General features: G+C 35.7%; 1 protein-coding gene across 3 annotated transcripts in view; it reads left to right on the forward strand.

Annotated features, from left to right (window-relative positions):
• The window catches only part of LOC103820730 (T-cell receptor-associated transmembrane adapter 1), a 74,217-nt gene extending 61,112 nt beyond the window's left edge, over positions 1-13,105 (forward strand). The window contains exons 4-9 of one of the 3 annotated variants that reach the window (XM_050981165.1): positions 3,290-3,636; positions 4,771-4,881; positions 6,444-6,480; positions 7,838-7,899; positions 9,185-9,243; positions 10,382-13,105. In XM_050981165.1, the coding sequence (XP_050837122.1) occupies positions 3,612-3,636; positions 4,771-4,881; positions 6,444-6,480; positions 7,838-7,899; positions 9,185-9,243; positions 10,382-10,642 (555 nt within the window). In that variant the 5' untranslated portion in view covers positions 3,290-3,611 and the 3' untranslated portion in view covers positions 10,643-13,105. The remainder of the gene's footprint in view (positions 1-3,289; positions 3,637-4,770; positions 4,882-6,443; positions 6,481-7,837; positions 7,900-9,184; positions 9,244-10,381) is intronic. The other 2 variants (XM_050981167.1, XM_009095471.4) reach the window with 2 other exon arrangements.
• Positions 13,106-13,781: the final 676 nt, after the last annotated feature.

Here is a 13,781-nt window from a genome sequence, read left to right on the forward strand (position 1 = left end):
CTCCAGATCGTCACATAAATCTGGTAGCAATTAATCTGCCTCTGTGGATAACACGTTGATACCACAGATGGCATGTCCAGCTAGATGGTATCTGTGTTCCTCACCTCACATTCTTTTCAGTACAAAAACCTGGTAGAAGTATCCTATCTCCCTTGTGATGGATTATCTAAACAAAATATATTAGAGCAAGGAGGAACAAAACATAGCACTTCTGCTACCTATTCTTATGTTGTTAATAGGACAAATATCCAACATGAATTGTTAAATCTGGCTCCACTCCCTACAGGTAAGTACAGGATTATATCCATTCCTTTGAGTTGCAATAAAAGGAATAGCAGAAATTCACCCAGGAAAGATTAGAATGTTTTGGAGGCTTTTTTTTTTTTTTTTGGTTGGGTTTTATTTTTGCTTCTTTTCCCTCACAGCACTCCAGTGACAATGTAATGAACCCTGTAAAGAGAAAATCTAAGAACAAATAACCAAAACTCTATCTATTCCCATGTTTCTGTTGGTGGAGAAAGTTGTCAATAGACTTTAAAAGAGAAAAAGCTCAGTTAACTATGTATTTAGAAGGTCTGTTGTTTGCCTGTATTTTGTGGCATGAATTTAGTACATTCAGTTTATAACACTGGAAAATATCCTAAGAGGTGGTGAGAAGTCAGAAAAATAAAAACATTAAACAAATGAAGCAACTTACCTAAGACAGACATTCTACTTGGATGCTACTCCAAGTTTAACCTGGTTTTCAAAGATAAATGGAAGAACAGCAACATAAGAATGTGTCATTAATACTAGAGAGAGTCTGATATTAGTTAATCAAAATACTGTCATCTTTATAATTATTAAATATAATATTTCTCCACTCCTACATTCCAAAATCTTTTAACAAAATAAAAAGAATTGTTGTCCCTCTCATGAAACCTTGAGTATGTAATGAACATCTTCCTTTTACAGAGGAGCACATTACTTTAAGAAGACTTCAGTATTATTTCTTGTTACAAACTACCACCACCCTGAAGTTTTCCTATCACAGATAGAGACTGTCACAGAAAACCCTGATGGAATTTGAGTTTATCCTTTTAGAATCATAGTGTCCTATTCCTAAGTGGCCTAATTATTCCATATGACTTTTTTCAAAAGATAAAACATTCTTTTTTTTTAAATATTCAATTTGATGGCTGAATGAGAATGGCCCTGAATACAGTGTCATGGTTCTTTGGTCTAATTATATGTTACGTAAAAAAGATTATTATAATTTTGCTTTATTTGAGAATAGATGACCTGCATGAGAATTAAAATTAGACAGTAGAATAAAAGACAACATTTCAGAATGTAATATAATTAGTCTAATAGACTTGCTGTTTATATCTCACTCACCATCTACAGTCTCCTTATCTTATTTTTGTCTTTAGCACAATCTGTTAAGTGTGAGAGGTTGCTGTTGTACATTTAGGGAGGGCAGTGTAGTTACCCATGGAGACAAATTGTTCTTCAAACAATTGGTCAGCTTTCCTTCTAATGCTGCTGTTGTCGAAGTAGTTAATATTGAAATAATGCAGTTACAAATGTAAGCAGCATATCAGAAACACCTGTAAGAACAAGAAAACATAGAAAGATCTGGGAGTCCCATATCTGTAAAGCTAGGATATAAAATCAGATTTTCTCATATTTTAAATCTGGGTACTATGATTAGCTTGAAACTAATGCTAGAATGGCATGGAGCTCTCAGAAGAGCACCAGTACATCTCTGATCAAGGTGTTTACTATGGTTTTACGGGCTGAGTAAAAACTGCTGTTGTTTCTCCCATATAAGTAGTATTGTCTGACAAACAAATAGCTAGTATTGCAAAAACAAACAAACAAAAAAAATTGCTGAAGTCACACATATGTTTGTATACATTCTACTGAAACACAAGCAGATGTTTAAGTCAGTGTTATGGAAAATAAATTTAAAAATAAACGAAGTAGTGTTCATCCAGGAAGAAATTTAAATGTTCTTTTCCTAATCTACCCACACCCATGAAACTTCCTAAATCATGCTTAAGAACTACAGATTGTGAGATTTAAAACATTGGTACATTTTATGAGAACTCCAAGTCATATATCTTTTTTTCCGTAAAACATTTTTTAAATTCTTGAGAAGTAGGATGGCTCAAATACTATAGAATTTAAACTTGGAAACTAAAAAGAAAATAATTTTATGCAACCTTTACTATTTTCCAGACAATAATTTCAATTTAAATCAAAAACTGAAACAAGAAAATAATACTTGTCAACAAAAAGTGGGCCAGTTAAGGACTGAAAATAGTCAAATTGAAGCTAAGAGTTTTCCTTCTACACTGGAAACACCAAGGAAAAATTGGATTCCTGAATCAGAGAGATAAATGACAACATTCTATAAGAAGAAAAAGGAACACTGTTAGATCATTATTGTACTTTCGGTACCTGCTTACTCTTTTTGTTCTAATGAGTCTCGGTGTTGTGCCTTGTGGAATGGGCTGCCCAGGGAGCTGGTGGAGTCCCTGTCCCTGAGGTGTTTCAGGAAAAATGACCATGGCACTGAGTGCCATGGTGCAGTTGGTAAGGTGTTGTTCAGTCACCGGCTGGACTCGATGATCTCAGAGGACTTTTCCAACGTGGTTGATTCTGTGGTTCTATCACAGTTATACGTGCTTCCTTTCTCATAGGCCACAATGCTGCTTCTGCTCCCTGGGAAAAGTGTTTGTAGGAAAAGAAATATGAAATGAACATGAGAAGAATGGAAACCAATCACATCAGAAAAGATAAAAAAGACAGGAGAAGAATGAGAGGAGTCTGATTATTTAGGCACAACAGTGAATCTTGTAATTTCTTGTTCTGGACAGACTTGTAGTTTTGGACAGGTTGCACGAGATGCAATATTAAGTCACTAATTGCAAAGTAACCAGGTTCCAAAGACTGGTGATTCTTGATGCACCATGATAACATCTCAGTGTAAGGTCTCCCATTTTTTTAATTCCTTCCCTGAAAAACTGGAATGATGTATAGCTGCTCCATGGGGATGTTGTCTCTCCTCATAAATGTCTGTATCTCATTGCATAAAAGTGCCTTTCAACATGAAAAGAAGTACTGCAGTAATAAAGAACTCTCAAACACCTTTGGGAGAACTCAAGTAGTAGAAAAGAAGGGAAAGAAGATGTTTAGTTTAAAAAGAAAAATAAATGGTCACTGAAAGTACCATGTGCAAAAAAATGTTAAAAGTCTGTCAGAAAATTACAGCTTATTTGCTTTGTGTTGTTCCTTTTAAAAGAGCACTCTGAGCAGGAAAGAAACCTGCATCCCAGAAGCCCAGGTGATTTGTGATTTCTTTTACTGCCAGCGCTTATATCATCTTGTTTCATCATTTTAAGAACACCTGGAGGTTGGAGTACAACAAAACAAAAAGAGCTTTGGCAACACCAGCACAATGAGGCAGCAAAACCTGTTAGAAGGTTTTGAGATGGAGCCCAGTCAGTCAAGGAGCAAAGCTCTGTTTTCTCAGCAGGAGCAAATGCATTGCCACCCTCCCTTGGCCAGCAACATGGAAAAGTGCATTCCTGTACTCCTTTAACTTGGCTTAGGAAACAAACAAAATGTGGGCTTCCCGAGGGAATCCAGGTATGTCAAAAAACAACAAAGTGCTTTAAGGATCAGTATTGTCCTGATGACAGCCCCTTGACTGCTCTGCTTCAGCTACATGTTTCTTTTTATGCACTATTAGAGGGCATTAGTTTTAGGCACCAGGCTTTATTTCAAACACTCCAAATCTCAGAGAACATGAAATACGCCTCTGGGGAAAGTTAAGAATAAAGCTTCAAGCTCCTTTCACTCATTTATTTGGCTCAGTGTTTCCTCTGTCACAGAAGGCTTTCGCAGGCCATTTGTAGCAACGCTGATAATTTTGGCCACTAGACAGCCACAAATAGGCTATTTTCTTCTGCATGGTTTGTGATGGAAAATTTGTATAAACTAGGTTAATCAAAGAATTAATTAAATGAAAAAACACATTTTGTGCAGGGGAGTTCCTTCTTGTCTTTCTTATTGCAAGGAGTGGCAAGTTTAGAGCAAAAGATTTTCTTCAGATAAGTGGAGCCACCTTTTACCAAGTGATTTTCCAGGAGCTGTTTGAAATTTTTCTTGGGGCTTCACTGGTTCCCAGCTGATGCCATCACTTTATCTGGTTTCTCAGGCAAGAAAATAAGAACAAGTAAGTGGTTTTCATAGCTGGAAAACAATGCAAGAAAACATAACCAAGTTTTGACTTTTTTTCAAGAATTGTTAAAATGTTACAGTCTTAGCTGTTATTCTGAGACACATCCAGCAAACTTGTTTTGGCTAAATTCAGAACTACTTTCATGAACTATAGAATTTAGCTAAGAATTTACTGCAAATACTAACATAAAGACAGCTGCAAAAATAATTTCAAAGCTATCCAGTAAAATGACTTTTTTGTTTATGAATTTCTGATTTTTACTGCATCTTACAGGCAAACCAATAGCTTAATCTTTGGCTGAATTCCTATTAAACTGTATTTCTGCTAAAAGTTTATTAAAGTTGCTTTCTTAATATTTAGCATCTGGTTTTGATATTAATTATTTAGCTTGTATAGCAATACAAGCTAAATAATTAATATACTCTCAGTCAGAGAGTAAACAAAGAAATAGCAGCTTTGGTTACAGAAACCAAAAACCAGCCAAGCACAAAGAATACAGTAATATTGTTTGACAGCACAAATAGTATATTTTCTTTCAGTTACAGGAATGGACTGCCATTTTTCTGTCTGGGGAGTTTTGGCCTTCCTGAGTTTGGCTCTGCTTGTTTCAGTGACACTGAATATTGTACACTGTATGAAAAAGAAGCAAGGTAAGTAATGTCTCTTTGTAAGGAATCAAATTTCAGTGTTTAAAGCCATCCTTGCTCAGAGCAATCAAGTCGACAAATTGATGCTTCTGAATCTTAAAGTTATATTTTGGCAAGAATGATTTTACTAGAGAGGATTTATCTTTTGAAAATTTTTAGGAGAGTCAGGTATGGTTACCGAACGATTGCTAACTGACCAATCCACTGCTAAAAACAACTACCTAAATCCATTCTTTAAAGGTTAATCAGTGAAACAAGAAGAATTTAACTCTGACTAAATTTTTATTTTTAAAGTCTATTTTTAATACTTGCAATTTCCTTTCCTAGGAAGTATACCTTTCCTACAACTGACTATTATTTATATTTCCATTTAGAAATTATTTTAAGTATATGCATTGATAGAAAATACATTTGAGAAAATTTTCTCCTCCCCAAATTCCAGAATGCTTGTTTGAATTTCAGATTTCATTCAGATTTTATGCCTTATCAGTGTATTTTCGAAAAACATTGTAATTGCTTTTCATAACAGGATTCTAATGTATTTCTTAAATCAGTGTGTCTCTCATATGGCTGCAGTCATACTCTGGTTTTGGTTGAAATTAACTTTTACTTTTTGACAGATTGTGCCCGTGCAACCTCTCTTATGCATGTGATTCTATGGTTAGGAAGTTGAACAGTTCTGACAATCCCCTTTACACAGGGAAAACATCCCCTTTGCTGTACATGTAGGGGTGGGCAGGCAAACACTGGTGACTTCAACAAGGCTAAATACACTTGTGTATGTAATCTACATAAAGAGAAGGCCTGTGCTTATAGACGGAGCTCACCAAGTATTAGAGTCAGATATTCACAGGATATTAAGAGAGTTGCTGGAGGTCTTTTCGGATGGGTGTCAGTTGAGCTTTTTGGTTTGTGTTTTAGGGCTACTAGGCAGATATCTCTATGAGGAAGAATCACAACAGTTTACAAAACTAACCTGACCAAGACTGAGGTCAGAATGGCTGATGCTGCATTAGTCATCGAGTTGGAGCTTACTGTGGTAAATTCTGGAGTTGTGGAGCAGAGTTTAGAAAGTCAGGCATCCGTGAATTATTCATCAAGCTCTAGCATGAAATCTCTTTGTAGCCATTGCCTTTCTGCTTCAGTTTCTTCATCTGTGTGGATCACAGAATCTCTTTTTCAGCCATACCTGAACTAGTGAAATAAATAAACCCATCACTTTGTAATATTAACATGATTCACCTCCCCAGAGAAAGTCTGAGAGAAAAAAATGAGGGAGAAGGAGAATGTGGAGGAAATAAATAATGAATCACATGTGTTACAATATGGTTTTTGGGTATTGTAAACTAATGTAGACTTTGTAGACATAGCACAGGACCATAACACAAACATTTTTTTTATTTGACAAAATATTTGAGAAAAGTAGAGGGACAAATGAAGATCCTGAGAGCCAGAGCTTTCAACTGTATTCTCTAAAACAAAAACAAAACCATGCCTGTTGAGACTGAAGTATTCTAAAATAACATTTCATTTTCTCTTAACTTCTTTTTTTTTTAAATTTCCAGCTAAAATGCATAAAGACTATGAAGAGAATGACCCAAGGTAAGTTGCATAAAAAAGTTTTTTTCTGGCAAGGCTAAAATATGCAATGCAATAAATAATGACAGATTGCTTTGGAGAGATGGCATAGAGGAAAATTCAATATCTCATGCAGTCTGCCTGGAAATGTTGGTAGTGGAAAAAAAAAATTCAAAAAACCTAGAGAAAAAATATTCACATCTGAGATACACCCTCCAGTCATTTTATCAACAATGAAATAATTGCATGCTAATACTATTTTATCTGAAAGTGCAAGGTATTGAGTTAAACCACATTTACCTATCACTTAAAGTCAATAATTCCATAATAATTTAAAAGAACTCTCAGGTCTCACGAAGCAGTGACAAATTATAGTCTGATAGTTAATACTTGTGGAGCGATAATTTACATGTATTTACATTTCATAACCATCTTTTACACATAGCATCCTAAAGCAATAAAAAAGTCTGTTAACAGGTGTAGGATATCTCATGATCTGTTACACAAATCTGTTTCAAGTGTCTCTCTCTTATGCCACACAGAAGAAAACCCCAAACCGAGCCCAAACTTTAGAAAACAGAGATGGATAGTCTCATCTCAACCCAAATACAAAAGGCCCTTGAAACAAAAATACAAAAGCCTGCACCTGTTACCCAAAACTAATTCTCAATTACAAATGTTCTTGAAATTAGAAAGTCTATATTTGTCTATTACTTCCTGTTCAAGTGAAAAAGACCACTGAATGTGGTGTTAGAGTACGACTTCACCCCCTTGATGAGATGCAATATAGGGGTGCAGTAGGAAGGTTACAAAGTGCTTCCCACTAACAATTCCCATTTTACAAATCCACTTAAAAACATTTTCAATAACACCAGGTAATGAAACACAACATGCAATTAAAAATGCTAAGCTGACGGTCTTCTCTGTTTGTGTTGACAGAAGTATTTCAGTTGAATCAAGAGGGGACCTTTTAAGAACATTGTCCCAAAAGACACATACGGTGCTTTAGTTTGTATTGCAGAGTGGTCTCAGAGGACATGAATTGGGTTCCTTTCAGTGATCATCAATATTTCTTACCCTACCTCAAACTAACTTAATAAATAGCCTTGAGATTAGCTTTGTACTTAATGAAGTTACAGGAAAGGAGAGTTCAGTTCTGGGCTAGGTAACAAATCTCTCCTGAGAATACTCATACTGCGATTTCTGCCCCCTCTGATATTTTTGATCTTGTTTATAAGATAACAAACAATCTGCTATATATAGATATATACACACAATCTGCATATGTCCATAAAACATTCACTAAAATATTGTATTGGGGTGCTATAAATAAATAAAGCATATTCTGTGAATTAAAAGTTTTTTTTCATTCCCCTTGTAGCTATGATGGCTATCCCACAGAAGATTATCCTGTTTATGGCAATCTCAATCAAGATATTGTAGGTAAGCTTCATTTTAGGAACACGTGTCTATTCAGTAGCTATAAAAATGTATGATTAAAAAATGACTGACTGACATATTTTGCATTTCTCAAACAGCAAACTTGAGAATCTACATATTTTCAACTACTGATATAATTGAAATTGTTAAAAGATACTTGGGATAGAAATGCAAACCTTCATACTACGCTACTATTTATAAGAGCAGATCTCATACTGAATTTGATTTTTTACAGTCCATATGTTCCTGTTCAGCCAAGTATCTCAAAATAGCTTGTCTAAATGTAAAGCTACACTAACTCAAACAGCAGCTTGATCCACGCCTATTAAAGCAATCTAAACCACATATTACTTACAGTCCAAGGTCAGTGCTCCCACAGAAGCAGGCAGAAACAAACACATACCAGCTCTCTGCTGTGGCTATCCACATATCACCAGCAACACTGACAAATGTGCTGAAGCCCAGCAGCTGAATGGTGGGCAGACAGCTTGGCAGGCACATTAAAGGCTGTAACATCATGTAACTGCAGTGAAAGCTGGATGTGCAGAGGGTTTCAAAGCCCTTACAGAGTTAAAGCAGTATTTAAGTAATGAGAACGACTTTTTCTGCAAGCCTTAATTGGAGCTAAGCAAAACTAAAGCGCTTCAACTGCAGGGGAAAAAAAGCCCAAACAAACCCAAATTTTTCATACAGTTTGCATAAATTGAATCAAGTCAATGCTCAAATGCAGTGACATTGTAAAAGTCTGAAAACTGTAAGGAAGCAATCTCTTTTACTGGCGGCTGAAATGAGATATAACATGAGAAAATAACTAGAACCAAATTTACAGAAAACTGAAGTAGACTCAGGAACAGAATTTAATCACCAGCTGCTGCAACTCACAACCTCTTTCTCAGTCAAAGAAAGAAGTTGTGAGTTGCAGCCTGTGGCTGAAAAATTAATCACTACATGGCTACCTCTTAATTGCAAGAAGTCCTCCCACCACTCTAAAATGACACTCATGTAAGTAAATAGTGAGAAACCTCTCCTTCATATGAACACTATTATTTCCATTTTCATAGTATGTGTCTGAATTTCTTAGTTATTTACCTCTCTATAATTAGAGGGAGAGAATTGTGTGTGATTTCAAAACACAAACATTCTACCAAAGCAAACTGGGGGGGAGTTTAGAGCATTAGTTTAATATAATGTTAGAGCATTCTCTAACAGAGAAAATCTGTTGGTCTGATCATTTAAGACTCAGTAGCATGTCTTAATAAAAAGATTTTTCTACTTTGATAAATTACAGAAGAATGTTGTTACGAGCAGATGAAGTCCCAGCCTCAAAGACCAGTTAACCAGCTACAGGTATCTTTAATTTTAGTTATAGATTTCTGAATTAGAGTAACATGGTCTGTCTCAGAGTTCCTTTATTTATCCTATAGGAGTATATAACAAAAATCTTCACACTCTCACAAAAATTACCATGCATTAGTATCTCAGTTCATCAAAGTATTTCAGTACAAACTTGACCCTCCATTCAATCTGAGACATTAATAAGGAAGCATAACTATAGATGGTTCAGATCCATGCAATACAGCATAATAAAGCTCAGCCACAGGCATGCAGATCACGTGGAATTAAATTTGCATCCATGGCTAATGTAAAGAATTAATTTTATTTGGTTTAGTTATCAACCAACTGAAAACCAAGAATGAAAACCATGCATCACATGATACTCATGGGTTTGACTGGCTCCCTCCTGTCCAGTGCAAAATCTATATGCCTTAACCAGGGAAAGATTATTTTCCATTGGTTTGTGCTTTGTTGAGATACCTGTATGCCTAAAAGTATGAAAGCTTCAAATGAAATTTGCCTGTAATTGAAGCATTCCTAGCATCAATTTCCTAAGTTGATTGCCACATATTTCATAGGAATGGATTTTCAGACTCTCTCACAGGGTATTTCCAGGAGGTAAAGAACAACTTCTTAAATCTAGACATTCCAATGTCAACAGTCATTGATGGTCTGGCTTGAAAAGCACAAAAATCAGGGAAAAGACACAAAAAGCATACATTTTGCACTGGAAATGAGATCATATATATAGACAACAATCATCCATCTTTGGATTTCTGTACAAAGAAAGCCTGTTAATAACGGGATTCCAACTAAAAAATAAAAAGAAGAAAACCAGATCAAATAATGTCTTGCATCCCAAAGAACCTAGACTTATTACATGAGCTTCCCTCTTTCCCATAGAGAGTCTTTCCAGTGATACCTTGAGCAATTTTTCCACATTGCCACTATCAGTCATTTACCATTAGCTTATATTGATCCATTTTCCATTCTCCCACAGTTTAATAATTTGTACTTTTAATGAGCTGTTTTATAGCTAGTTTAGGCAAATTGCAGGCAGGATTATGATTAGAGCATAGACATCGTTGAAGACTTAGATATTAATTTAAAGCAAGGATAACTACTGAGCATAAAGTGAATTTTTTTTCAGGTGGAGCCTGCCAGTCAAATGTGTTATGCATCACTTGATCACAGTGTCAAGGGAAAATGCAGAAAACCAAGGAGAAAGAATGATCCTTCATTAGAGGAAGATGAAGGAGAAAGATCATCTAACCCCATGGTGGCTTCCAAAGTTAGCATTTACCTCAACAGTGAGCAGCTGGCTGCCGAAAACACAGGGAAAGTAGAAGCCATTCATGATGATCCTGTCAGATTAATGGGCTTGATTCATAATACAAAAGGGGAGAACTGAATATGCAATGAACCAAATATGTAACCATAAAATGAGATTTGCTTTTTTATTCCGGAGGATCAATGATTGCCCAGAGAAAATATTCTGGAAAGCTGACATACTAAACAGTGGTATGAAATGGGTAAGTGTTCCAAACTGTCTGCCAAACATATTTATAGACTAAGCAAGACATAGGTCCAGACTGCTACTCAGATGGATATGCCCTTCTGAAGACAATTTGAAAGAGTTGCAGAAGCTGGTAGCTCAGCATTCACATGGTAGTGATTCCAGTATGAACTGATCCTGTTTTAAACAATTATCAGCTTTCAAGCAGTCCTAAAAGACCCCGTTATTGTCCATATAGCTCTAGCAGAGTACAACTATTCCATATTAACTTCAATACTTTTGAAATGAGATTGCGTTTTGTACTTGCACACTTGGTGATTAGTTGTTCTACCAAATAAGAACTAATCTGCTGTTCCACACTGTGAACATCCTGACTGTGACTGGTCTATGGCAATGATTGGAGAATAATTTAACAGCTGATTTAAAGCTGTAATTGTACATTTCGCAAGACTTAGCAGAATCTTTGTGTATCTTCAGTTTCCTCTAACCACACTAGAATACATCTCAAATCTCAACTCCTCTACTAGTGTAATATTGTATACACCTGTATTCAATGGTCCATAAAGATTATCACACCATCTGTAACAATAAAACTAGGAAGGATTTCTTCCAATACCCCATGTTATGTTTGCATTCCTATTGGGTTTTCCATTGCCATCCTTAACTATTTTACAAAAACAACAAGAGCTTTTTATTTCCCCAAACCCCTCACTTACTGTATGCACATTTATTTGAAGACTAAACTCTTTAAATGTTAAATTTTATAGAGTGGGTATCTGTTTTATATTATATTTTATATTCTGGGAGTCATTAAGTAGTTGCAGCAGGAAGCAATAAGGCAAGTTGATGTAATGTGTTTGCCTCTAGGTGTCAGACACTTCTGCCTTCTCCAAAAACCAGGATATTATAGCCTTTAAAATCCACAATCAGTGCCAAGGAGCTTAAAACTCAGAAGCGCACAGAGCGCTAGACGTGTGTAAGGTCCTGAGAGATAAACCTGGAAACAAAAGGCCCATAGTACAGAGAGCCAACACCTTCTAACAGCAGAAATGGATGGACACATCAAGGGATGAGATAAATCTATGAAAAAAAAAAAACCCAAAAACCAAAAAAAAAAACCAAAAGAAAAACCCCAAAACCCCCAAACAATAGTTAAATTCAACCTGTCATTTCAATCTGGTAACTAATTTAATGGAAATGAGGTACCCACTTCTTTCATTGAGTGTACATGTAACATAAGGTTCACTTCACGGGAAGTAACTACATTTAGTTTCCTTTCTGTTCTCGGTCTTCGTTGTTTAGTCCAGCTATATGTTTATGCTAATTTTCATCAGCTGCTTTCCCTTGTAACATAGTTTGTTCAAGGAGCATTTTTGTAAATATTCTCCATATATATCTATACACACTTCCTTTTCACATTTAATCACTGCCACCAATAAATTATTGATTGTGGCTCTCAGGATGATCTTTAATAGCCTATCAACTAATTCCAAGGCATTTGTAATGCTGCCACATTTAAATTTCGCTTTATTCTTTTGGCTCTTTACCCTCCATCTGCTTAAATAAGCAACCAAACAACCTAATTTTTTTTAAACAAGTTTTGGGGTAGTTTTCAAATGATTACTGAATCCTTACATAAAAAAGCATGTTCAATATTGTTCCATCTTCAAGACATTAGAGAAAGACCTACATAAACTATGATATACTACTTAAATTCTTTACATATAGAGCAAGTTTGAACTAATTACAATGTAAGAAGAGGGGCTAGGTTCTAGGTTTACACTGTCTCAGTAACCTCATCTGTTTTTCCACTGTTCCCTAAATTTTTTTTTTATAGCAAAGAGAAGCAGTGTAAAGTTTTTTTTTTATTAACAGCAAGCTTAGTATTCAAGTACCAGTTCAATGGAACAGTAAAGAATGAGTAAACAAGAGGAAATATGGTGGAAAAAGCAATACTGTTTGGGAGGGAAGAATGGAACTCAAAACACAAGAGATCAGGTAGCACACTGACATCTTTATCAGTTGAGGCAGATGTATTCCAGCAGTAATTATAGCATTTGATAATCACTGCAGATGTACCTGGCTAAACATACCTGGTCTAGCAGTTAGTATCGTTAGGAGAAACAACAGCTTGTATCGTACTTCTAAAAGTCTGCTGGCTCACATGGTGTAGGAGGATCAACTCTAAAAATAGAAACTCTTTCTCCCTTTTTTGCTACTGCTAGCACCTAAAACATGGCATTTGGTATGATCTTTCAACACTTAAAAGGTTTTTCCAAGAATAACCTCATTAAATTATTTCAAAGTAATCTTCACAAAGACAATTTTGCTATGTTGAATAAACCAACTTCACCTCCTTCCCCTGTCTGAGTTGCATTGAAGTTGCTGTGTAGAAGTCATACCTAGATTCAGAACAGGTCCAAACCACAATTCCAGTTGACTTCTAAATTACTTTAGAACAGAAAAAAATGAATTATGCAATCTCTCAATACTAGTGTATAAAGAAATACTGGGAAATAATTATCTCAACAAATCCAAGAGGAAGATAGTTCATGAAATATATTCCCTAAAGTGCATCCGTGTCTGGAAAAGGAAGAAAAAAGAGCCCCAAGAGCATTTCTAAAGACAGTATTTTGCTACTGTCATGGAAAGACACATAATATCCAGATTATGAAGGATGGAATGTGTGTGCAGTTCATATTGCAGAGAAAACTTCACTAGAGCTGGCTTCTTGTCCTATTCAAGTACAATACTTAAGATAACAAAATTTTGGTTTTAAGAGCTAAAATAAAACCCTCCTGTGTGTCTCGAAATAAAGTAAAGCCAAAGAAAACCAATTTCTTCCTTTTGTGAAGCTCAGAAAGCTAACACGGGGCAGTGCTGATAAAACAGCAAGTACCTGATCTGACACCACTAAAACAATCCCCCCCTCGCCAAGAAAGGACACAGCAGTGAAAAACTGTGGGACCCTCGTAACTCATTCTCATGGACTTGCTTGTGCAGGTATACAAACTCCTCCTGAGAATTCACATAG

This window comes from Serinus canaria, chromosome 1 (assembly GCF_022539315.1).
Source record: "Serinus canaria isolate serCan28SL12 chromosome 1, serCan2020, whole genome shotgun sequence".
Classification (NCBI taxonomy): Eukaryota; Metazoa; Chordata; class Aves; order Passeriformes; family Fringillidae; genus Serinus; species Serinus canaria.